This window comes from Balaenoptera acutorostrata, chromosome 2 (assembly GCF_949987535.1).
Source record: "Balaenoptera acutorostrata chromosome 2, mBalAcu1.1, whole genome shotgun sequence".
Taxonomy (NCBI): Eukaryota; Metazoa; Chordata; class Mammalia; order Artiodactyla; family Balaenopteridae; genus Balaenoptera; species Balaenoptera acutorostrata.
In genome coordinates, this window is record NC_080065.1 from 68,097,705 (window position 1) to 68,123,641 (window position 25,937).

A 25,937-nucleotide genomic window follows, 5' to 3' on the forward strand; every position below is an offset into this window, starting at 1 on the left:
TTGTGTTAGTTTCAGGTGTACAGCAAAGTGATTCAGTTATACATATACATAGATTCATTCTTTTTCAGATTCTTTTCTGATATAGGTTATCACAGAATATTGAGTAGAGTTTCCTGTGCTATACAGTAGATCCTTTTTGATTATCCATTTTATATATAGTAGTGTGTATATTTTAATCCCAAGCTCCTGATTTATCCCTCCCCTCCACATTTCCCCTTTGGTAACCATAAGTTTGTTTTCAATATCTGTGAGTCTGTTTCTGTTTGTAAATAAGTTCATTTGTATTATTTTTTAAAAATCAGATTCCACATATGAGTTATATCACATGATATTTGTCTTTCTCTGTCTGACTTACTTCACTTAGTATGATAATCTCTAGGTCCATCCATGTTGTGGCAAATGGCATTATTTCATTATTTTCTATGGCTGAGTAATATTCCACTGTATATATGTACCACATCTTCTTTTATCCATTCATCTGTTGATGGACATTTAGGTTGCTTCCATATCTTGGCTATTAAATACTGCTGCAGTGTGCACTCATGGTTTTAATATGTAGAGATACAGAAAGATACAGATGTGTGTGGGTGTGTGTATATACATACATCTGTGTCCTAGTTCTGTTGGTTGAGAGGGTTAGAAGCTAGATCACTCCAATGGGTTCTAAATACCACTCTCCACTAAAAGGAACCAGGGACCCTTAAAAAATGGCTGTTTCCAAGGCGAAGGCTGGGAAAATATGAGCTTCAATATGCTCAAAGAATAATGGGGACATGGCAAAAGGACAAATGATCCAACCTGAAAGGGTTTTAACTGGACAAATCTGAAATGATTTTAGTATTAAAAAAACCTACTGGACAAGGTAAGAATCCACGAGTACATCGGATTACATGAATGATTGGAGAAGAAAGAAAATCTCTTATAGTAGAAAGTCAACTAATAAGTGGAGAAGGAAAGACAGAATTAGAAAATAGACATTTGGCAACCAACATAGCAAAAAAACGATTCAGGCGAGATTCATCAATGGTTACTAAAAGTAGCAGATTAAAGTACGATCTTTATGATAGTGTCAAAGTATGTCTCCACAGGTTGATAATTACAAAGGGAAAAATAGTAATTTAACAAGCTAGGAGAAACCTAACAAGCATCATCTAACTAAGTGATCAAAGTTAACATCACAAGTAATAGATAAATCACCATCATATGCCCCCTGAAATGACGCACTGAGCAAAACACAAAATTACTTCTGTGGATTCCTGCCAAATATATATAACATGAATCTAATCATGAGGAAGCATCAGCTAAGACAAACTTATGGGACATTCTACAAAATAACTGGCTTGCAGTCAACAAAACTCCAAGTTTATGAAAGACAAAAGTTAAGGGAACTGTTCCAGGTTAAAGGGGACAAAGAGACATGACAGATGAGTACAGCAAGTGAACTGGGATTTTCTTTTGTTACAAAGGATATTGTTGGGGCAACTGGTGAAATCAAAATAAGGTGTACAGCTTAGAAAATGGATTACATCAATATTAATTTTTAAATTTTGATCCTTATACTATGGTTATGAAAAGATAATGTCTTTGTTTTTAGGAAACACAAAGTATTTAAAAGAAAAAAAAAAACATATTTGGAAACAGCAAAAATGAAACAACCAACCACTTTAATGTGCTGCCCTGAGGAGCCAGAGGCTTACTGTATTGATACCAAATGAAAAGTATTTGTAATTTTAAATATGGACAAAAAGTCCAAAGAACTTGGAATTCAAAATAATACAGATAAATTGTCACTACAACATAATCAATGGTATTTGGGGAAAAAAAATCTCTCTTTAATACTTTTGCTTTGTTTCATGCAAGCCTTATGTTTTTGCTAGAAAGTCATCAGTTGTCTTTGGTTTTTTTCTTCTCATAATCTATCATATTCAGAGGAATGTTTTTCCTTTCTGTGCTCTGGATGATGACTCCTTTCTTTTTCCAAAGAGAAAAGTATAGGTGTTCCTTCACAACTTTTCCCTATTCAAATTCTTTGGGGGGAAGTGTACCCATATGTGGTATATATTAACAGAAGGGACTGCTTTCAACTTGATTACGTGCCTACATGTGTGCTGGCCAAATGCCCATTTCACAGTGGTTGTTCAGTAGTTTGATATGCACAGCTCCTTCCCTAACGCCTAGTGTTTCTCAGGGTCTAAAATAATGCAGAGCTGCTGCCCTGATACAGTACATTCTCCTATCCATGTGCTCGGCTCTGTGAAATCCCCAAGAGTTGTTTAGGTATCTAAAAACTAAAAATGATCAGAAAGCATAACTCTCTCCTCATCTCTGCCTCCATCTAATACTCTTCACTTGGATAACATACCCGCTAGGTACAATGCACCACCTTCAGTATCATATCCTGCCCACCTTCCTTGATGGCTTTTGGAGGATAGTATCTCCAGATGAGCGTACAAAAGGAGGTCCTGCAGGAGGTGGGCAGTGGTTGTGTGAACTGCACTCTGGCTGCCTGCAGTGGGCAGTGGAGGGGATGGCTGGCTGAGCTGACACTGAGGAAGGAGAGAGGGTCCTCTTGCTTCTAGGTAGGAAGGCTTACTAGTTAAGGTGGGTCATCGACTGTGCTTTTTAACCCAGTTTCATCAGACATGTAGATAATAGAAATTCTTTCCAGATTCTGACAATAGGAAGATTTGCAGTTTTCACTGTTATTAAAAAATTGTTTTTCTGCACCTTTATGGGTATTTTAATGGGGAGTTCAAAGAAAGTTATCTTGAGCTGCTAGTTAAATGCCTTTTTAAAGTGAAATCTTGAAATTTGAAAGGCATATATAACAAGAGGCAAATAGAAATGTGAACTAGTCAAAAGCATATAAGCAGACTAAAAGAAATTTGGAGGAGTAAAGGTAGTCATATTACAACATAATCAGGTAAAACAGTATCTTAGAAGATTTGTTGAACTTAAATAGTGAACTGAAGACCCAAACGGTAGCAGCAACATCACTCTCTCCACCCCAAACAATATTATTTAATTAGCAACTGTCATAGCTATTGAAACTAAGAGATAGGCAGATAATATACAGTAAATGTTTTCTCTAAAAATATGACAGTTACTTAATTGAGAAGAAAGTGATTTCTGCTTTAGAATAGCAATGGATTTAGGATGATTCTTTCTATATCACCCACACCTCACTTTAAATTTTCTTTAAGTTTAAATTAACATTAAACATTGAATCAGTTTCATGTTTATTTAGCATTAAGGCCACTGCTAGTCAGTGAAGGTACCTCTGCATATTAGCAAAAGGCGTCCCTTCTGGGCAGATAATCCATAGACTTCACAAGTGGAAAACAGCTATATTTCAGCCTCCTTCTGACTCCCTAGACTCAGGCATCTTTGTGCAGTGCACATACTACACAAATGTACAGAGCAGAGCTCTCTCACAGATTGAAGAACTCAAGGTTTCAAAAGTCAAGAAAAAAATCTCCAGGTTCATTAAACTTAAAATCATATCAATATTAATTTTAAGATTGAAAGCTTAATTTTTAACCTGTGCCTATATTTGTGACATTAATAAGAGACAAAAATATTTACACAGTCAAATCATGGCCACAAAACTTGTAAGGAAAATTCCCATGATGTCAGATACATAGATACAAGTGTAAGGATGGCAGTTTAGCCCACAGGCACAAGGTAAATGTGTACTTCCTTCTTGGGGCAGCGAAAGAGCAAACCTAGGTGTAACCAGAACAGCAAATATAATCATAATAACTGAGATTGATTTTATTTGGCAACTTAGTAATTATTATAGTTATTTTAGAAGATGAATTCATTATATGATAAATTTTATGATAAATGTAGGCTACCGTAGAGTATCCTTAAATCACACTACTATATTTTTGAGGGCCTGGTAATCTACATAGAATGCATGTTTACATTAGACTCTGAAGTGAAAAAAATCACATAATTTCAAAAGTTATACATATTTTTCTAAAAACATATAAAAATATATTTTTTGAATGATTTCTTAAAAAAAGGTTAATATAACCAATTGCAGGGCTTTCAAAAGCAACAGATTTTTGTTGTTAAATGCTACAAAGTGCAAGGAAAATGTAAAAATACATATACTCACTGAGTTGGCATTTGTTGGGTTTGGCCAAGGTCTACCACCACCAGGACCCCTGTAAGACAAAATAAAAAATGAAATTTTAACTGACGCTCTGAATGTTTCACAATAAGCAACAACATCATAAAATACAAACATTTATAATTCAGTTACCATGCAGTTCTAGTTCAGCACTGAAATTACTCTTTATATTTTCACAGCTTTTTTATCTCTAAAATCCAAAAATTTTATCATTCCCCCAAACAGCTTTCAGTGTTTTACAGCTGTTTTAAACAGCTTTATCACTAATTATGAGATAAATATAAAAGATAATTGTGACAATAATAAGTGCTGCATGTATCATTCAAAATGAAAATGAAATTATTTGTAAAATATCATTATACATAAAATGATTGCTCTTAAGCTACAAATGAATAAATGTACATAGTAGGTATCTAAATTTGTCTCCTCTTCAAAAAATTGCATAGAATATCATGTTACTTTATACATCTATATATCAATCTATCTTTCAGTGCTACTGATGATTTAGTTACTATTAAACAAGGGAAACACATTTCTTGTTTTCATAATTGTAGTTCAAGATAGTGGCCAGAGTAAATCTTGGGGAAAAATAGGAGGTAATCTATGCCAATGTATGTCAATATATTACTTCATGTTAGGGTGAGGGAGAATGTTTCCTATTCTATAGCTTAAAAGGACATAAAGCTTTTAAAACAAAATTAATGCCTAATTAAATTAAAAACGTCTCTTGTCCATTTGCTTTTTAGTATTAAGTGTACCTGAATATATACTGCCTGATAAAAAGTAGACTACTGTCAGCAGGTCTTCTGTAATTAGAGTCACTCGAAATTCCCCTTTTCCCTCTAATCTCAATGAAAACACTGTGACATTTTTTAATTAAAAAAAAAAAGTCCCCTGATTCTTATTCTAGGGACCTTAAACCTAAAGTTCTAAATGTTAGCTAGAGGCTCTCCAAGTTAGCTATATTATCCATGTTTGCTTGGAATATTTAGAACTGTTCTGGGTATTATTTTGGGATTCCCCAGGAATGTAAACAGCAGGGAAGGGCATGAAAAATTGTGTCCTTAGGCTCTATTAGGATGCCCAAGTGCAAGTCCCCTTTTGACCAGAATGGACTTGGTCAAAGTATTATGCATAGGGAGAAGGTGAGGGGCACGTGTATTGGCTCTGGAAATAGTTCCTCTCTAGGATAATGATGATGACTTTACAATTAGTTACTGGAACACTTTGGAAAGTGATTTTACATAGAGGATTCAATGTCTTAATGGACAGAAACTGAGGTAAAGCATAGGATATATGTTGATCAAGTAAAGCACTTGTTTGATGTTAAATAAAACACAGTAAAGAAATTGGAAAATATTTATCTTAAAACAACATAAAAATATACTATATATCCAAATCATGGCAAAAATTTGTATGCAACAACATGCAGACAATCTCATATTTTGAAATATTATGTTTAAACAACGACTGCATGAATAAGAGATATTAAATATAAAATAATTTTGTTAGTTAAAAATTTGTTTAATGTTAATGTGCTAAACTAAATGTTAAAATAATTAAACATTTTACTTAAGTAAATAAATACAAATTAAATAAGATAAAAGTTAAATGTTAAATTTATTCTAAGAACCATAGAATACCTTTTATACATTTCAACTGTTTGACAAATACTAATCTAATCTCAGCTCACCATGTATTTCATATTAAATTACATTTTAATGTAATGGGTTAAATGTTAATTCATTTGAATAAGCTAAATTTCCCCCACCATTACCATTGTGTTTGAAAACATTTTCAGTTTTGCAAATACCGCTAAATAAAGTGGGGGTTATAGTAGTGAGTAGTTCTATTAGAACAACTTCTTAAGTGCGGTAATTCCTACTCCTTTTGAGGGCCATCAGTTATCAAGAGAGTAATCTACAAACTATAACACAGACATTATTTTGAATGTACATTTCTACATAAGTATAGTTTGAAGTAGAATCAGGTTAGCCTCATTTAAAAATAAAGAGAAAAATGAAATTTAAAAGAAGTCTTTAATTTTTGGTAAGGGTGTATGGATATGATTAAATCAAGGCAACCGTGACTATCAAAGAGAAAAATTCTCTTTTCTTCTGTAATTCAGTCATTTTGAGATAATATCTATACAAACTTTATAATTCTATAGGATATGATTTAGAACAAGAAAGTCTAGATCCTTTGAAATTATTTGTCCTCTTAGTTTCTATAAAATAGCAAGGTATACAAAGTTGAATTAGAAATATTTTAATACTGAATCCTACATTCTTTTGAAATTTGTAAAAATGTAGTTTATTTAGAAATACCGTTTTCTTTAAAAAATAATCTATAATGCATTTGAAAACATTTACATTGTGGCTGTTGTTTGTAAATTCTACTTTAAACTACTGAAATTGATATTAAAATTTTTTATAAATATATAATACTAGTTATATAAACATTAAAAGTATACTCATTTTAATTTTAGGTGACACTACATATGATTTATCCTGAGTTTGGAGCATGGAAATGTAAAAATCATATCAGAATAACTATTTTCTTTAGAGGTCACCAATATTTTTTTAACAACAAAATTATCAGAATTTTGTTCCAAATGGTTTGGTGTCAATATAAGAGAGAAAGCTGCAGTTAGACTATGGTATTTAGTTACTTTAATGACCGGGGTTTGGTATTCTTTACTGGCATTATACTTTGGTGTCAAATAATAAAAAGTGACAAGCTAAAGAAACCTCATCCAGATATGATCCTCCAGTAGATCCCTCCTGATCCCAACACACAAATATCTTAGACTCTTAAAAACATAGCCTAAGGTAACACTATTCTAATGCCTTTTCCTTTAATTTTTAAGTTAGCCAACATGTAAAACAGTGACATGAAGGAAGCCATAATTCCAGTTAGAAATACTTACTTGCCATAATACAGTAAGATTTAGTTTGTTTTAACAATAATAAATTATGAAGTGAATTTCAATAAAATTTACTCTATTGAGTACAATGGAGACAATAATATGTTTTATTATTAAATTCACTTTTGCTTTCTTGGGGCCAATATCAATAAGAGAATGAGTCTCTCTGGTTGGACCTTCCATACTTAAGAACTTTCCCTGTTAGAGGGAAATATTTGTGATTTCATTGTCCTTGAATCCTAATTTATAGAAAACTGAAAATGGTATAAAACTCCAAATAACAGTCAACAGTAACAAATAATGGAACTTTGAGTCTGTAAAGCTTAAAGGCTCTTTAAAAACCAGATATAATATAAATAGTAAAATATTATGTAATAAAAATATTTTAAAATATCTGGGTATATTTAAATGAGAAACCCAAATATGAACAAAAATAATCATTTGAAATTTTCAGCCATACTTTTAGTCTCCATAGTCTAGGGAATTAAATGTACCCTTATGTATCTGTTTAAATGTATGTGAAAAAGGAATGAGAAAATTTTAAGCAGCTATTTGAATCTCTCAATAGTCACAGGAGAATAACTTTCCTCTATACTAGCAAAACTGCGTTGATCTAAAGTCGACCACATCACTACAAAATGATATTAGATACATCCTTAACATTTAAAGAGAATTTTGGGTTGATCATAGCATTCAAAATGTATACTCCTTACATCTATACATAGTATTCAAAATTATTCTTTAAAAGGCATTCCATTTTAAAGTCAGAATCTTAGGTAGGTAAATTTTATATGTATCTAAATCCTATTGTTAAGAGTTTCAGCTTTTGATATAAGCATAAGATATCACTCCTTTTTGTAGAAACCATTAATAAGCCTAAACCTTTGAGGGATTTAAGAAAAGTCAGACTTCATGTCTATCCATTTTTACTTTAAAAGTAAGAAGACATGATAGGAAAATTTGACCTACTTTTTCCCCTTGTTCTGTTAGTTTTGAGCCTGGCTGGTATCCACCTATTAACCTATTTTCTATTTTAGGCAAAACTGCTTTCCATGAAAATGGTTCCAGAAACTTAAACAAATCCCTATGTACATCAAAAGAGCTCACCTCAGTATATATTCAATGCTATTAAATGATGGCAGAGTTGTTTAATTTGATAGGTAAGTAACCAAAACATGGACTAATGGGAAATATATTAGAGGAGACTACCCAGAACCCTATATAGAGCTCTTTCATTATTTCTGATAAATTTTCTTTAGGCTACATCATGGAATTGGATCCTCTAATCAATTAATGAAAGTCATTCACAAGTTCTGGGTGTATATGGAACTTTGAGGGCAAGTAAGATAATGAAAAATAAATAAAAATTCCTTAACAAATTGCATTATATTGGCTGATAGAAGCAACTACTCTCTTTGGGCTTGAAAGGCCCTTTCAGTAAAAAAACAAAAAAAAACTGTTAGTTTACTCCCTAAGTATATTTTGAATTTTCAAAAGAAAGTATACTATGGAAAGTTCTTTAATAAAGAAGAAACTACCAGAGAGACTTCTTCCTGGGTTAACAATGGTCCCAACAAAGCAGAAGTAAAGACATATATATATTTATAAGAATTAAAAACTCATAGGAATCATGCTATATGTGTTAAAATGAACGATATTCCATTGTCTACTTCTGTAAAGTCAAGTCATGGTCCTGGCGTCATCATCTCTTCATACTTTTGTATGGACTACATAAATATTATGTGCTTATTTATAAAAGACTCATTTTTATGATAAACATGAAAATCAGGCTAAAAGTTGGCATTTGTGGCATTTGAAAATGGAAAAAAAATAAGGGTTGCAAGGGAAGGAAGAAAAACATGGAAAATATGTTGTGAAAATGAAGCAAATGCTACAGCTCATGTTTAGTTCATTTATACTACAGTTTCATTTTATACTACACAGAAATTGAGCTTAAATTGTGTTACAAATTGGTGTGACTTTAGAAGACAGAAAAGAGAACACTTTACAGGATAATATAGCATTTTGCTTACATGTTCATTCCAGGCATTCCAGGGCCACCTAAAGCATTCAGTGGGGGTCTCATTGCACCTCCATAGTTCTGTAATGATAACCAAGGGTCAGACTACCACAAAACAAAAAAACAAAACCAAAGAGGAGGGGGGAAAGAAAGGAAAGCAGGTTAATGATTTCCCTACATAACTCCTGATGGGATAAGGCCTGTGCAATTCATTCTCAGAAGGGTCCACTCTTGTACTTTTGCTTCTATTTTAACAATTACTTTTGTTTGTGTCTTTTAAAAACTATGTGAATATGTACAATCATTGGAGCATGTTAAGTGATTAAGGTATAGTTGCAATTATAATATTCAACATATCTTTATTAATTTCCTGATATCTGTACAACAGTGAACTTTTTCAAACAAAACATTTCATAAATCCAAAACTCTGTTTTTAAAGAAAGGACTTAGTCAACATGTTTGAAATTGTCTGACTCAGAAAAATTACATAAAGTCTGAAAACAAATAGGTGAATCCAGCATAAGAAAGTGGAATACAAACTTCTGTTCACAAAATAATATATCCAAGAGAGAAATGTACAAATATACAGATACACAAAAATATATGAACACTAAAGTATACTTCAAATATGTATGCGTGAATTATATGACTCAACAGGCTTCTGTCAATATCTATTATGTGCATTCAAAGGATAAAAACATTTTAATGTTTTAACAGGCATATCAGCTTAGCTTAGTTTAGTTTCCACAAGGGCCAAAAGACTACTTTTAACACTATCATATTAATATATTTTGACATCATCAACTACTTTCATGCTTGGTTTTCTGACACCACCTATTCCTCCAACATTTCTGACCACTCTTCTTCAATCTCCTTTACTGGCTCCTTTTGTTTTGCTAGCTCTTAAAAATGTTGCTTTTCCCCAAGTTCTAGCCACAGCGTTCTTTTAAATAAATACACATTTATGGGTAATCTTACCTGCTACCATTAGTTCAACAATTATTTATATGTTAGGAATCTCAAATCTATTTTGTCATGATGTCTCTCCTAAGCTCTTAGATAACTCATATGTTGAACTTCGTATCAGCTGTTTCTATCTGGATACCATTTCACACTCAACATACCTAAAAGTAACCTCAAGTTTATCTTCTCACACTGTGTTCTTTATATTGCCTTCCTCAGTCAGTTCTGTGGCGTCACCTTCTATGTAGCAGTCCAGGCTAAGAACCTCTGAGAGCTCCTGGATGTTTCTTCCTTTTATTTCAATTTCCATATCCAGTCAGTTACCAAAGTCTATGGATCCTACCTGTGAAATAGCTCTTGAAATACTGCTCTCCTTCGTATCACTCATCTCTGTCATTTATTGAGACTACTGTACTGTCTTAGTTGGTCTCTCTGACTTAGCCTCTCCCCCTCCCCATCTATTCTCCGTACTGCCTCCAGAACTGTGCTTCTTAAACTCAGTCCTATTTATGTCACTTAAAAGCCATGATGACCCACACTGCCTATCAAATAAAGTCTGTACTTCAGCATGGGTCTATGGTGTTATTCACAGATCAGCCCTAGCCTATATTTCCTGCACCCATTTCCTATAATATTTACCTTCTTCCCCTACTCCCAACTATACCCTCCAGACTGCTGAATTTCTTGTGATTCAGAAACATGCAGTATGCTTTTACACTCATGATAACTCATCTGCTATGGCCTTCTGTGTAGTAGGTGCTAAGATGACAAGGAAATATTCAATGAGAGAAGGTCTGTTAACTCCAGAGAATAAGCCACAGTTTGTAAATAAATTACCTAATTACATGCTCTTCTCATTGTTTATTTACTTTTACTTTCAAGAAATCTTATTTAAACATCTCAATTGTGTATGCTATGGGATAAGAGAATGGTGTCTATCCACACTTGAGTCACTGGTTAAAGAGATAGCTATTTCTCTTAACCTCCGGAACAAGGATGGGGGTCGCAGCAGCAGTATTACTAAGGAGTCACTGGGAACAAAATCTGAATGGTAGAGTATAATAGAAATTCTTCACACAAAAGGTTGTGCCTCATTTTTGATCTTAGGTGGTCTGTGCTTTATCAAGGAAAACACTAGTTTTCCTTCTAGCTCTCGACATGGAAAGATACTGGTTTGAATCTCTCTTGCCCCTGCCCTATTTCCTCTGCTCCTCTTTATATATGTGTGATTGTGGGCCAACGATTCTCCCGATGATCTGCTCAACCTTAATTTCCTTATCTGTAAAGTGAAAATATCACCTCTCTTATAAGCTTGTTGGAGGAAAAATGAAATCGTACAAAATGCATATTAAAGTGCTTGGTGCATTAAAAGCATGATACCTGGTGCTCAAAAACTGTAGCTGCTAACTCTTATCACTGTTAATAAGGGACTGACTTAAATGAGTCTTCTCATTTTCCCTTGAGCCCTCAACCCTAACATGCTTGTGATATAGTGACTCCCTGACAGAGTACATGTATTTCTTTTCTTGACTTTTTTCCTACTGCCTAATAGTTTTTCTTTATGTATCTGCATCTCCTGCTAAACAATAAGTACCTGAAGGTAGAGTCTGTTTTACTCATCTTTGTGCATCCAGTGCTCAAGTTTGACAGTGCAGAAGTGTCATAGGAAATGAGTAAGAAATTATCCAACACATATTTTGATAGACTTACAAAATATTTTCATTTTGTGAAGAATCTGAAGCATATAGAGAACAGGAAGATAAGAAAGAATAACAACTAGCTTTCTAACTGGTAACAAAGGCAGAATGTGAAGAGCTAATTTAGAATCACTGAATTTTAAAGCTGATGGCAACTATACAATTCCATCTGGTTTAATCTCTCTCCCAATGCAACGCTCCTGACAAAAGGGTTGTTCAGACTCTGCTTGCAAAGTTTATAAAGAGTTTTTCCATGATTGGGCAGTTTAATTTCTAGAAAGTTCTTCCCTATACTGAGCTAAATTCCACTTCCCATCTTAGATTTGAAAATACAGAATTAGTCTACTCTCTCTTTACATGAGAGCCTATCATATATTTCCATCTCACTATTTCTCCACCCCAAGTATTTGATTTGGAAATCATGATATGTTCCTACTTGTATATAACTCATTTATCCTTCAGATTTCTAGAGGAATTAGAAATAGTTGGACAGTCTTGTTGAATTTTTCTGTTAATCATATGGTACCTGCTGAGCCTAAGAACACAGACAAGCTAAGTATATCTTATTATAAAAGCCAAGTAGAAAAATTACTTCAAATATGGCATTAGGGAAGACATTTTTCTTGATTAAGCAGACAATTCTGCTTTTCTATTGAAAGGATACTGATATCAATCTAAAAATCATGTATTACTACTGAACGTAGATTTAAAATAGATTAAGGGGTGGAAAAAATATGCCAGAATTTGGAGCAAAGTTTTATTTCTTCATCCATGCAGTAGGTTTTAATCACATATTTACTATGTTCTAGGTGCGCACTTTGCCTACATCAGCGTTGTCTGAGAATCAAATTATATATATTTCTTCTAGGAATTCAATTATTCCAATAGATAACTACTGTCCCTCTTCACCACATTGGTCTTAAGCTGAAAAAATTGTGGAAATAATATCTACGATACAAAGGAGATGTGTATTTTGTTTTGCATAAAGCTAGAAACAATATTCCAGAGACTGTTTCTATAGTTCGGATACAAAAAAAGCAGACACATTCTGTTCTTGAGTAGCATCCATAGGATTAAATATCTGTCATGAGAGTTGTTTTTCTATTATCTTTTAAGAAACACAGCTAACTTTTATTATAAAGCTCAGTTTATAATCCATATGTTACATATACCAGGTGTTATGAGTAAATACCTTACAAGAATCCCTTAATTCAAATAATTTTACTTCACTTTTTACCTATTGTACCATTCATATGAATATGATTCCTATTTTCATTTAAGTACATGATATTTATAAATAATTTCCTTTAACCTTTTATACTTATATACTCTGATTTTAAAAAGTTGTTGTAGGTATTTCTGGTTTCTGAGGTAAATTCATACCAAAACACTTTACTTCCTCCAAATTATAAAGAAATAGATAGCAATGATATTAATCCAAATGGAAGAAATAAACTACTCTCTTTGGGTTTGAAAATGAAAAGAATTCATACTTATATGATAAACTTAGTTAAACTCTTCAATAAGCGATTACTCCCCAGAAATGTTTTCTTACTTTGTCGTAATTTACTTATAACACAAAACACATACATATTTGGCTAGATATTTATAAAATATAAAGACCAATATGCTTTTTACTTCTGCATTTTAAAATGAGATCTAAGTATTCATACAGCTTAGGTGAGCATTGGTTCATCTTTCAAACACTGCAGAACTGGCTCAAATCAGACTCTAATTTTTAAAAGTATTGAAAATACTGGTCTGGAATGACAAAAACTCAAAGAGCAGCTAGCTGAAAAGTAAGAGAATTGAATGAAGAATAAATTATAGGCATCAACTTTTGATGTATATTTAAAATGCATCTGTTATGAAAATCTTTTGAGAAAAAAAATCCTTCAAGTTGTATATAGCTAAACTGGTTGGCTTAGCTCATTAAAGACTAAAAGTATATTCAGTCAGTGAAATATCCTACAGATCTTATAAATTCTAATTGCTATTAATAGATTAATGATGGTCATAAAAATCATCATCCCTAACATGAGTAGAAATAGGAAAAAATAATTTAAATATCTAAATTAGGGTTTTATAAGATCTTAAGAAAATACATAGAAAACTGAGCCTAAATAAAAGAAATGGGTTTTCTCTGACTTTGAGGATCCCACAAACATTTACATAACACTTTTTCTTATCATGTAATATGGTATCTCTGAAAAATTTGTGCTTCATGTCCCAATACAGTTTATATATACAGTTGGCCCTTGAACAACATGGGTTTGAACTATTCCAGTCCACTTATACGTGGATTTTTTTCAATAAATATACTATTGGAAAATTTTTTGTAGATTTGTGACAATTCGAAAAAACTTGCAGATGAACCGCATAGCCTAGAAATATCTAAAACATTAAGAAAAAGGTATGTCATGAACGCATAAAATACATGTAGACATAAGTCTATCCTTATATAAGTATAAGGGGAGTGGTATGTAATATAAAATTAATAATGTGTTTTCTTACTGTTTTATAATTTTGCTTTCAAAGAACTACATTACTATACAGTACGTGCCTCTCTCTCTCTCTCCATCTTTCTCTCTCTCTCTCCCCTCACCCACCAACCCCAACTGAAGAAACTATGTATCGGCCTATCATCACATGTAAGTGGTTTAAAAAAATGTAACAATGTTTACAATACTGTATTGTGAATATGACTGTAATACTGTATGCCATAAAAATGTTATAATGATTTATTCATTAGTGTATAGGATAGGCTACGATGAAGCAATCATTGATTACGCTAGTTTACCATAAAGCTATCATATTGCTGCTTCTTTGTTATCAATGCATGAATTGTTATACCTGTAAATAAATAGGAATTTTTTTCACATTATCTTTTCATTTTTGATGTCCTGTGTTAGAAATATATGTAATATCTACAGTGTTTTGTATAATTTAAGACCACATTGATGAAGATACTGACAGACGATTCATCTTATAAACAGATGATATAAACTTATGGTATTGAAAAATGTAGCGCAGTACTGTAAATGTATTTTCTTACGATTTCCGTAATAACATTTTCTTTTCTCTAGCTTACCTTATTGTAAGAATACAGTATATAATACATACAATATATAAAACATGTGTTAATTGACTATGTATGTTATCAGTAAGGCTTCCAGTTAACAGTAGGCTATTAGTTAAGTTTTAGGGAGTCAAAAGTTACACATGGATTTTCGACTACGCAGTGGTTTGGTGCCCCTAACTCCCATGTTATTCAAGGGTCAACTGTATATTATTACATGTTGGCAGAAACTCCTTGGTCTAAGTCACATTTACCTGAGAATCAAATTATATATATTTCTTCTAGGAATTCAATTATTCCAATAGATAATTACTATCCCTCTTCACTACATTGGTCTTAAGCTGAAAAAAGCTTAAGACCAATGGGTGTTAGATTCTTAATTCTCTGACTCCTTTGGGGACACAACAAAATACTTAACATTTTTAAAGCAGATACATGAAACAAGCTCCTAAAACTGTCACTTATAAAGACTGTTCTTGGAAAGAATAAAAAAGTAAATCAATTCATTCTTTTAACCAATGTTATGATACACTAACCTCTGACCTTTGAGGAAGAAATTTAAAATTCTCAATTCTGGATTAGTTTCTTTGAAATATAACATTACAAAATTAGTTTCTACCCCATGCAGTCTTCCCAAGAGAGACAGAGGGATGTTTTAGCTAAAATAAGTGATATCCTGGAGCAGCATACTTAAAAATGTCATCAATAGCTGAATAGGTTCAATCTTGGTGTGTACTTCTGGGAAATTGTGATACGGAAGTAGGCTAACATCTAATGTATACTGATAGTATTATGCGTGTTCAGTAAGACCCATTTTAATGTTTATTTCTAAATGGTTCTCTATGCTTTCATATTCTGTAAAGAAATATGGTAGTATATAACAGTCAATGGCATTCTTTAAAAGATTTAGAAATATATTTTATGCTGCTTATTCTATTTAATTCAGTCAACTAGGTTTCATTTAACTTATCTTAGTTATCTTTTATAATAATTACTATAATTTTTCATATTTCCTCAATATAACTAACAAAAGGGTAATAGTTATTTTTAATAATAATTTCTATAATGTATTTCTGCACAATGTTTTTTCTCCAATGTACCAAAGGCATATGTGTAGCACCTGTTAAAATATGGTTTGTTGTTACATCAATTTGGACATGTCATAGATATGTCCTCAAGAGACTAAACCATGTTATTAAGCCTTTAATGTACATACTAGAAGCCAGCAAATAATATAGTTTGTTTGTATAAGATGAAGGCAAAAAACTCAGCCTCTAGCTTCCTGCACTGATTATTTATTTACCTGTGGTCCTAAGGGCACCATTCCTCTTGGAGGTGTCATTCTCTGCATTGGCCCACCCATATTTGGATGTCCTAAAAGGAAAAAAAGTATGACGATATTAGCAATGTAATGAGCATAAGTGCTAAACCGGAGGCTATAGCCTCCTCTCTGCCTGGTGTCACATCTTATTTACTAAGGACTGTGTTATTGACATCACCTCATCTTGGCTTCCATGGCCAGTTTTCTACCTCTTATCACTACCTACCCACACTCTCCATTAATGTCTTGAAATTGAAATGTTCTTCCTATTCTGTGTTGAATTACGTCTCTCACACCATTTGCTCCTTTTTTTTTCTCTTGGAATAGTATAATAGAGCCATACATATTTGTGGTACCTAAACAGCTCTGATTATTGGGTTTGTTAAACTACCAAGTAAGTTACTTATTGCATAGCATCCTCTTTCCTCCTGCTTATCTTTCTGGTGGACTAACCTCTCTATCTGAAAAAGGCAGAGAAAATCACAAGTGATATAATCACTTTGAGTCTCACTTGTTTGAAGTTATATAAGAGGTTTTAGAAGTTACTAGTTAAAATACAGATTCTAGATATTTAATTATTCTGTTCCTTATGTTATCACTTCCCTCAGTATCACACATAATTAAGAGTTAGCTAAAAAGATAATTACTTGGCCACATTACCTGTAAAAATGCAACTGATATAATTATGGAATATCTGTACAAATAAAACCTTCCTTAAAAAATACAGGATTTCCTTTGAGATTTTGCACATCAATTTCACTTTTACTTTAAAGTAGTCACCTTGTTGTCGAGTTGGGTCCATTCCACTGGGAAGTAATGGCTGACTTCCTGGGACACCTCCAAGAGCCTAGCATATTTAGTAAAACAAAATAAAAAGCAATATTGGAACTATTTATAAAATAAGTGCTGTAACAATTACAGAGTGCATCTGAGTATTTCACAAGATTTTTTTTTCAAGATGTATTTTTTTTTTCTATTGGAATATATTTGATTTACAATGTTGTGTTAGTTTCAGGTGTGCAGCAAAGTGATTTAGTTATAAGTATACATGCATGTATTCTTTTTCAAATTCTTTTCCCATATAGGTGGTTACAGAATATTGAGTAGAGTTCCCTGTGCTATACAGTAGGTCCTTGCTGATTATCATTTTATATATAGTAGTGTGTATATGTTAACCCCAACCTACTAATTTATCCCTCCCCCACAGCTTTCCCCTTTGGTAACCATAAGTTTGTTTTCTAAGTCCGTGAGTCTGTTCCTGTTTATAAATAAGTTAATTTGTATCATTTTTTAAGATACCACATATAAGTGATATCATATGATATTTGTCTTTCTCTGACTTACTTCACTTAGAATGAGAATCTCTAGGTCTATCCATGTTGCTGCAAATGGCATTATTTCATTCTTTTTTTATGGCTGAGTAAGAGTCCACTGTATATATGTACCACATTTTAATTATCTATTCATCTGTTGATGGATGTTTAGGTTGCTTCCATGTCTTGGCTACTGTAAATAGTGCTGCAATGAACACTGGGGTGCATGTATCTTTTCTAAGTATGGTTTTCTCCAGATATATGCTCAGGAGTGGGATTGCAGGATCATATGGTAGCTCTGTTTTTAGTTTTTTGAGGAACTTCCACAGTGTTCTCCATAGTGGCTGTACCAATTTACATTCCCACCAATAGTGTAGGAGGGTTCCCTTTTCTCCACACCCTCTCCAGCATTTATTGTTTGTAGACTTTTTGATGATGGCCATTCTGACTGATGTGAGGTGATACCTCACTGTAGTTTTGATTTGCATTTCTCTAATAATTAGCAATGTTTAGCATGTTTTCATGTGCCTCTTGGCCATCCATATGTCTTCTTTGGAGAAATGTCTATTTATATCTGTCCATTTTTTGATTGGTTGTTTGTTTGTTTTGATATTGAGCTGCATGAGCTGTTTCTATATTTTTGGAGATTAATCCCTTGCTGGTCACATCATTTGCAAATATTTTCTCCCTTTCTGTGGGTTGTCTTTTTGTTTTGTTTATGGTTTCCTTTGCTGTGCAAAAGCTTTTTTTTTTTTTTTTAAAGATGGGTCACCATAATGGTTTTTTAAATTAATTAATTAATTTATTTTTGGCCGTGTTGGGTATTCGTTTCTGCGCGAGGGCTTTCTCTAGTTGCGGCAAGCAGGGGCCACTCTTCATCGCGGTGCACGGGCCTCTCACTACTGCGGCCTCTCTTGTTGCGGAGCACAGGCTCCAGACGCGCAGGCTCAGTAGTTGTGGCTCATGGGCCTAGTTGCTCCGTGGCATGTGGGATCTTCCCAGACCAGGGCTTGAACCTGAGTCCCCTGCATTGGCAGGCAGATTCTCAACCACTGCGCCACCAGGGAAGCCCACTGTGCCACCAGGGAAGCCCTGCAAAAGCTTTTAAGTTTAACTAGGTCCCATTTGTTTCTTTTTGTTTTTATTTTCATTACTCTAGGAGTTGGATGCAAAAAGATTTTGCTGCAATTTATGTCAAAGAGTGTTCTGCTTATGTTTTCCTTTAAGAATTTTATAGTATCCCATCTTACATCTAGGTCTTTAATCCATTTTGAGTTTATTTTTGTGCATGGTGTTAGAGAATATTCTAATTTTATTCTTTTACATGTAGCTGTCCAGTTTTCCCAGCACCTCTTATTGAAGAGACTGTGTTTTCTATCCTGTTCCATTGATCTACTTTTCTGTCTTTGTGTCAGTACCATACTGTCTTGATTACTGTAGCTTTGTAGTATAGTCTGAAGTCAGGGAACCTGATTCCTCCAGCTCTACTTTTCTTTCTCAAGGTTGCTTTGGCTATTCAGGGTCTTTTGGGTTTCCATACAAATTTTAAGATTTTTTGTTCTAAATCTGCAAAAAATGCCATTGGTAATTTGATAGGAATTGCACCAAATCAGTAGGTTGCCTTGGGTAGTGCAGTCATTTTGACAACATTGATTCTTCCAATCCAAGAACATGGCATATATACCTTTCCATCTGTTTGTTCCGTCTGATAGTTTTCACAGTACAGGTGTTTTGCCTCCTTAGGAAGGTTTATTCCTAGGTATTTTATTCTTTTTGATTTAATGGTAAATGAGATTATTTCCTTAATTTCTCTTTATGATCTTTTGTTTTTAGTGTATAGAAATGCAACAGATTTCTGTGTATTAATTTTATATCCTGCAACTTTATTGAATTCATTGATGAGCTCTAGTAGTTTTCTGGTAGCATCTTTAGGATTTTCTATGTATAGTATCATGTCATCTACAAACAGTGACAGTTTTACTTCTTTTCCAACTTGGATTCCTTTTGTTTATTCTTCTTCTCTGATTGCAGTGGCTAGGATTTCCAAAACTATGTTGAATAAAAGTGTCGAGAGTGGACATCCTTGTCTTGTTCCTGATCTTAGAGGAAATACTTTTAGCTTTTCACTATTGAGTATGATGTTAGCTGTGGGTTTGTCATATATGGCCTTTACTATGTTGTGGTTTATTTTCTCTATGTCCACTTTCTGGAGAGTTTTTATCATAAACGGGTGTTGAATTTTGTCAAAAGCTTTTTCTGCATCAATTGAGATGATCATATGTTTCTTTTTTAATTAATTAATTTTTTATTCATTTTTGGCTGCATTGGGTCTTCACTGCTGCACGTGGGCTTCAGTAGTTGTGGCACATGGGCTCAGTAGTTGGGGCTTGTGGGCTCTAGAGCGCAGGCTCCGTAGTTGTGGTGCATGGGCTTAGTTGCTCCGTGGCACGTGGGATCTTCCCAGACCAGGGCTTGAACCAGTGTTCCCTGCATTGGCAGGTGGATTCTTAACCACTGCGCCACTAGGGAAGTCCAATCATGTGGTTTTTATTCTTCAATTTGTTGATGTGGTCATCACACTGATTGATTTGCAGATATTGAAAAATCCTTGCATCCCTGGGATAAACCCCATTTGATCATGGTGTATGATCTTTTCCATGTATTGTTGGATTCAGTTTGCTAGTATTCTGTTGAGGATTTTTTGCACCTACGGTCATCAGTGGTATTGGCCTGTCATTTTCTTTTTTTGTGGTATCTTAGTCTGCTTTTAGTATCAGGGTGATGGTGGCCTCACTGAATGAGTTTGGAAGTGTTCCTTCCTCTGCAATTTTTTGCAATAGTTTCAGAAGGATAGGTGTTAACTCTTCTTTAAATGTTTGATAGGATTTGCCTGTGAAGCCTTCTGGTCCTGGACTTTTGTTTGTTGGGAATTTTTAAATCACAGTTTCAATTTCAGTGCTTGTGATTGGTCTGTTCATATTTTCTGTTTCTTCCTGGTTCAGTTTTGAGAGATTGTACCTTTCTAAGAATTCGTCCAAATCTTCTAGGCATTTTAGTGTCATATAGTTGCTTGCAGTAGTCTCTTATGATCCTTTGTATTTCTGTGGTGTCTGTGGTAACTTCTCCTTTTTCACTTCTTATTTTATTGATTTGAGCCCTCTCCCTTTTTTTCTTGATGAATCTGGCTAAAGGTGTATCAATTTTGTTTATCTTTTCAAAGAAACAGCTTTTAGTTTCATTGATCTTTTCTATTGTTTTCTTTGTCTCTATTTCGTTTATTTCTGCTCTGATCTTTTTTTTTTCAATTAATTTTATTTATTTTTGGCTGTGTTGGGTCTTCGTTGCTGTGCACGGGCTTTCTCTAGTTGTGGTGAGCAGGGGCTACTGTTTGTTGTGGTGCATGGGCTTCTCATTGTGGTGGTTTCTCTTGTTGCAGAGCATGGGCTCTAGGCGCGTGGGCTTCAGTAGTTGTGGCATGCGGGCTGAGTAGTTGTGGCTCGTGGGCTGTAGAGCACAGGCTCAGTAGTTGTGGCGCACAGTCTTAGTTGCTCTGTGGCATGTGGGATCTTCCCGGGCCAGGGATCAAACCTGTGTTCCCTGCATTGGCAGGCGGATTCCTAACCACTGCACCACCAGGGAAGTTCCTCTGATCTTTATATTTCTTTCCTTCTAGGAACTTTGGATTTTGTTTGTAAGCTTAGGTTGTTTATTTGAGGTTTTTCTTGTTTCCTGAGGTTAAGACTGTATTGCTATAAACTTCCCTTTTAGAATTGCTTTTGCTGTGTCGCATAGGTTTTGGATCGTTGTATTGTTTTCACTTGTCTCTTGGAACTTCTAAATTTCCTCTTTGATTTCTTCTGCGATCCATTGGTTGTCTGACAGCAAATTGTTTAGCCTCCACGTGTTTTGTTTTTTACAGTTTTTTTCTTGCTGCTGACTCCTAATATCATAGCATTGTGGTTGGAAAAGATGCTTGATATGAGTTCAATTTTCTTAAATTTACCAAGGCTTGCTTTATGAACCAGCATGTGATCTATCCTGGAGAATATTCCATGTGCACTTGAGAAGAATGTATATTCTGCTGCTTTCAGATGGAATGCATAAATATCAATTAAGTCCATCTGGTCTAATGTGTCATTTAAAGCCTGGATTTCCTTACTGATTTTCTGTCTGGATGATCTGTACATTGATGAAAGTGGGGTGTTAAAGTCCCCCACTATTATTGTTACTGTCAATTTCTCCTTTTATGGCTGTTAGTGTTTGCCTTATATATTAAGTTGCTCCTGTGTTGGGTGTATGTATATTTACAATTGTTACATCTTCTTCTTGGATTGATCCCTTGATCATTACGTAGTGTCCTTCTTTGTCTCTTGTAATAGTCTTTATTTTAAAGTCTGTTTTGTCTGATATTAGTATTGCTACTCCAGCTTTCTTTTGATTTCCATTTGCATGGAATACCTTTTCCATCCCCTCACTTTCATTCTGTATGTATCCCTAGATCTGAAGTGGGTGTCCTGTAGACAGCATATATACAGATCTTGTTTCTGTATCCATTCAGCTAGTCAATGTGTTTTGGTTGGAGCATTAATCCATTTATATATAAGGTAATTACTGATATGTATGTTCTTATTGCCATTTTGTTAATTGTTTTGGATTTGTTTTTGTAGGTCTTTTTATTCCCTTCCACTTTTGTTCTCCTCTCTTGTGATCTGATGACTATCTTTAATGTTGTGTTTGGATTCCTTTTTCTTTTTTGTGTGTATATCTGTTGCAGATTTTTGGTTTGAGGTTACCATGAGGTTTTGATATAGCAGTCTATACATATACAAGATTGTTTTAAGTTCACGATCTCTTAATTTCAAATGCATTTCCAATATCCTGCATTTGTACTCTTCTCGTGATTGCTGGTTTTGATATCATATTTGTGTGTGGATGATTTCCTACCTTTACTGTATGTTTGCCTTTACTGATAAACTTTCCCATTCATAATTTTCTTGCTTCTAGTTGTGGGCTTTTCTCTTTCGCCTAGAGAATTTCCTTTAGTATTTGTACAGCTGGTTTGGTGGTGCTGAATTCTTACTTTTTGCTTGTCTGTAAAGCTTTTGAGTTCTCTGTCAAATGTGAAGGAGAGCCTTGCAGGGTAGAGTATTCTTGGTTTTAGGTTTTTCCCTTTCATCACTTTAAATATATTGTGCTATTATTCCCTTCTGGTCTGCAGAGTTTCTGCTGAAAAATCAGATGACAACCTTATGGGGATTCCTTGTATGTTATTTGTTGCTTTTCCCTTGTTGCTTTTAATACTTTCTCTGTCTTTAATTTTTGTCAATTTGATTAATATGTGTCTCAGCATGTTCCTCCTTGGGTTTACCCTCTATGGGACTCTGCACTTCCTGGAGTTGGGTGACTATTTCCTTTCCCATGTTAGGGAAATTTTCAGCTATTATCTCTTCAAATATCTCCTCAGGCCCTTTCTCTCTCTCTTCTCCTTCTGGGACTCCTATAATGTGAATGTTGGTGTGTTCAGTGTTGTCCTGGCTGTCTCTTAGACTGTCATTTTTTTAAATTTTATTTATGGCAAGGCATTTTTATTTTAAATACAGCAGTGTGTCAATCCCAAACTCCCAATCGATCCCTCCCCGCCTTCATTTCTTTTCATTCTTTTTTCTTTATTCTGTTCTGCAGCAGTGATTTCCACCATTCTGTCTTCCAGCTCACTCATATGTTCCTCTGCCTCATTCTGCTATTAATTCCTTCTAGTGTATTTTTCATTTCACTTATTGTATTGTTCATCTCTGTTTGTTCTTTATATTTTCTAGCTCTTTGTTAACATTTCTTGTATCTTCTTGATCTGTGCTTCCATTCTTTTTCTGAGATTTTGGATCATCTTTATCATCATTACTCTGAATTCATTTTGGGGTAGATTTCCTATATACACTCCACTTAGTTGTTCTGTAGTTTTATCTTGTTCCTTCATCAGGGACATATTCCTCTGCCATCTCATTTTGCCTAACTTTCTGTGTTTGCAATCCCACAGGCTGCAGGATTATAGTTCCTCTTCCCTCTGGTGTCTGTCCCCTGGTGGACGAGGCTGGTCTAAGAGGCTAGTGCAGGCTTCCTGGTGGGACAGACTGTTGCCTGCCCACTGGTGGGTGCAGCTGGGTCTTGTCCTTCTGGTGGGCAGGGTCATGTCAAGGGGTGTGTTTAGAGGTGGCTGTTGGCTCAAGACGACTTTAGGCAGTCTGTGTGCTGATGGGTGGGGCTGTGTTCCTGCCCTGTTGGTTGTTTGGCGTGAGGCATCCCAGCTCTGGAGCCTTCAGGCTGTTGGGTCGGGCCCAGTTTTGGCATCAAAATGGCGGCCTCCAGGACAGTTCATGTCAATGAGTACCTAGTACCTCTGCCACCAGTGTCCACACAAGATTTCTTATATTTCACACTCATTTATGAATTTTATAAGTCTGTACACCCAGTATAATTTCTTAGTTTTAAAATGATCCTACTTTGCCCAGTTTTTTTTTTCAGGCAAAGAAAATTGGTATTGTTGGGAACAAAATCTAGGCAAAAATTGTCCTATTTCTTCCTTAGAAGTATATATAATGCCTTTCCCCGAAATTAATTTACTAAGGGTAAATTAATTTTGCTTCTTAAACATAAGCGATTTCTATAGATTATTTTACTCATTGGGGATTATAATAGGAGCAGAACTAAAATGCCAAGGGGCCAATGAATATTGTTTTGGGTAGTCATATTTTCCCTAAGAAACTATTTAGAAAAATAATACTCCAATTAAGTTCAAACAATTTGGCTGAATGGAAAAAGAGAACTAGAACTGAAAAAAGGTGCTGATTAACAGATAGGGTATATTTTATGCAGGGGTGCAATAGTGGATACATACTGAATTGTAAGTTTCTAATAGTCATCTGAGAAGCACTTAGAGCTGGACCAAGCTATAAATGATTTAAACATACTGATCCTATGAAGCATGTATGTATACATATATACACATAATCCTGACAACTGGCAAGAATTTCTATAAAGGTTCACTAATTTAACTTAAAAGCAGGAATATCTTATTTAATTAGTTTAAAATTTCAAATATTTCAAAGGAAATCTGATATTAAATAATTTATTTATCCAGACCAGAACTGTTTCGGTAATTGTTATCATTGGGATGCAGTAGAGAGCTGCCATTTTTCAAGCCATTTTTGTAATCCCTTGATTTTTTTGTTTGTTTACAAGCACACTCAATGCCAATTTATTGATCTCCTACTAAATGACCTATTTCCTGCTACCTTTTCAGCCTAATTTCTTGCTACTGCCAAGCTGACATTCCAACTTCCAGTTATACCAAACTCCTTTCAGTTTTTTCAATTCATGTACTCAGTCAACAATATCTAAATGCCAACCATTAAAAGCAAAATAAAACAAAACTAAACACAAACTAAAACTAAACTTTCTTGCCTCTCTAGGAGGTCACAGACCCTTAAGTGCTTATTCTGACATATTTTAGATCTCGGTTTAGGGATCATTTCCTAACAAAATTCTTCCATATAATCCCAGTTTGGCATAAATTCTCCTTCTATATGCTTTAAAATACATTTTTTAAAATTTCAAACTTACAGAAAAATTGCACAGACAGTACAAAGGATTCCCATATACCCTGACACTGACTGCCCAACAGTTAACATTTCACCATATCTGCCACTTGAGAGCAAGTGGCAGATATTATGCCTCTTCACTTCTAAGTACCACAGAGTTTAGTTCCCTAAGCAAGGATATTCTCCTACATAACCACAACACAACTTTTCAAGTCAGGAAATCCATTGATACAACACTACCATCCAAAACACACACACGTCATTTAAATTTTGCCACCTGTCTCAACAATGTTTCTTTTTACTTTCTGGGACCAGGATCTCATGGAACACATGTTGCATTTAGTTGTCAGGTCTCTTCATGCTCTTCCAGATCTTTCCTTAGGCTTTCTCTATCACAGCCTGAACTGTTTTGGAGAATGAGTAGTCTTAAATTCTACAGGATGATCCTCCGATGTCTCTTCATGACCCAGACTCAGGTTTTATTTTCTTAGGAATACTGCAGAACTGATGCTATACTCTTCTCAATGTATCACATCAGAGGGTACATGATGTTGACTCATCCCACTACTGTTGATGTTAACCTTATCATCTCATTCTGTTGGTGTCTGCCAGGTCCTACAACACTAGACCATTATTTTTCCCCTTTGTAATTGGTTACATTCAATATTAGAGCTATTCCAAGACTGTCAATATCCCATTCCTCATCAATCCTTTATCAGCCTTAGCATCCACTGACAACTCCTAAACACTATGACAGTTGCCAAATGGAAACACTGCATGTGTATCATTCTTTCTATGCTTATTAGTTGGCATTCCATTGTAAGGAACAGCTTTCCCTTCTTACTGATTGATACATTGACACTTACGGATTCCTATTCTAATCAA

The 25,937-nt window shown here is 34.3% G+C and overlaps 1 protein-coding gene across 8 annotated transcripts in view; it reads right to left on the minus strand.

Moving 5' to 3' along the window:
* The window catches only part of SSBP2 (single stranded DNA binding protein 2), a 314,422-nt gene that overhangs the window by 38,772 nt on the left and 249,713 nt on the right, over nucleotides 1-25,937 (minus strand). For 6 of the 8 annotated variants that reach the window (XM_007193055.3, XM_007193056.2, XM_007193053.3 and 3 more), the window contains 4 exons: nucleotides 16,925-16,991; nucleotides 16,127-16,197; nucleotides 9,098-9,189; nucleotides 4,124-4,172 (listed from right to left, as the gene is read on the minus strand). In XM_007193055.3, coding sequence (XP_007193117.1) covers nucleotides 4,124-4,172; nucleotides 9,098-9,189; nucleotides 16,127-16,197; nucleotides 16,925-16,991 — 279 coding nt within the window. The remainder of the gene's footprint in view (nucleotides 1-4,123; nucleotides 4,173-9,097; nucleotides 9,190-16,126; nucleotides 16,198-16,924; nucleotides 16,992-25,937) is intronic. The other 2 variants (XM_007193057.3, XM_007193054.3) reach the window with 1 other exon arrangement.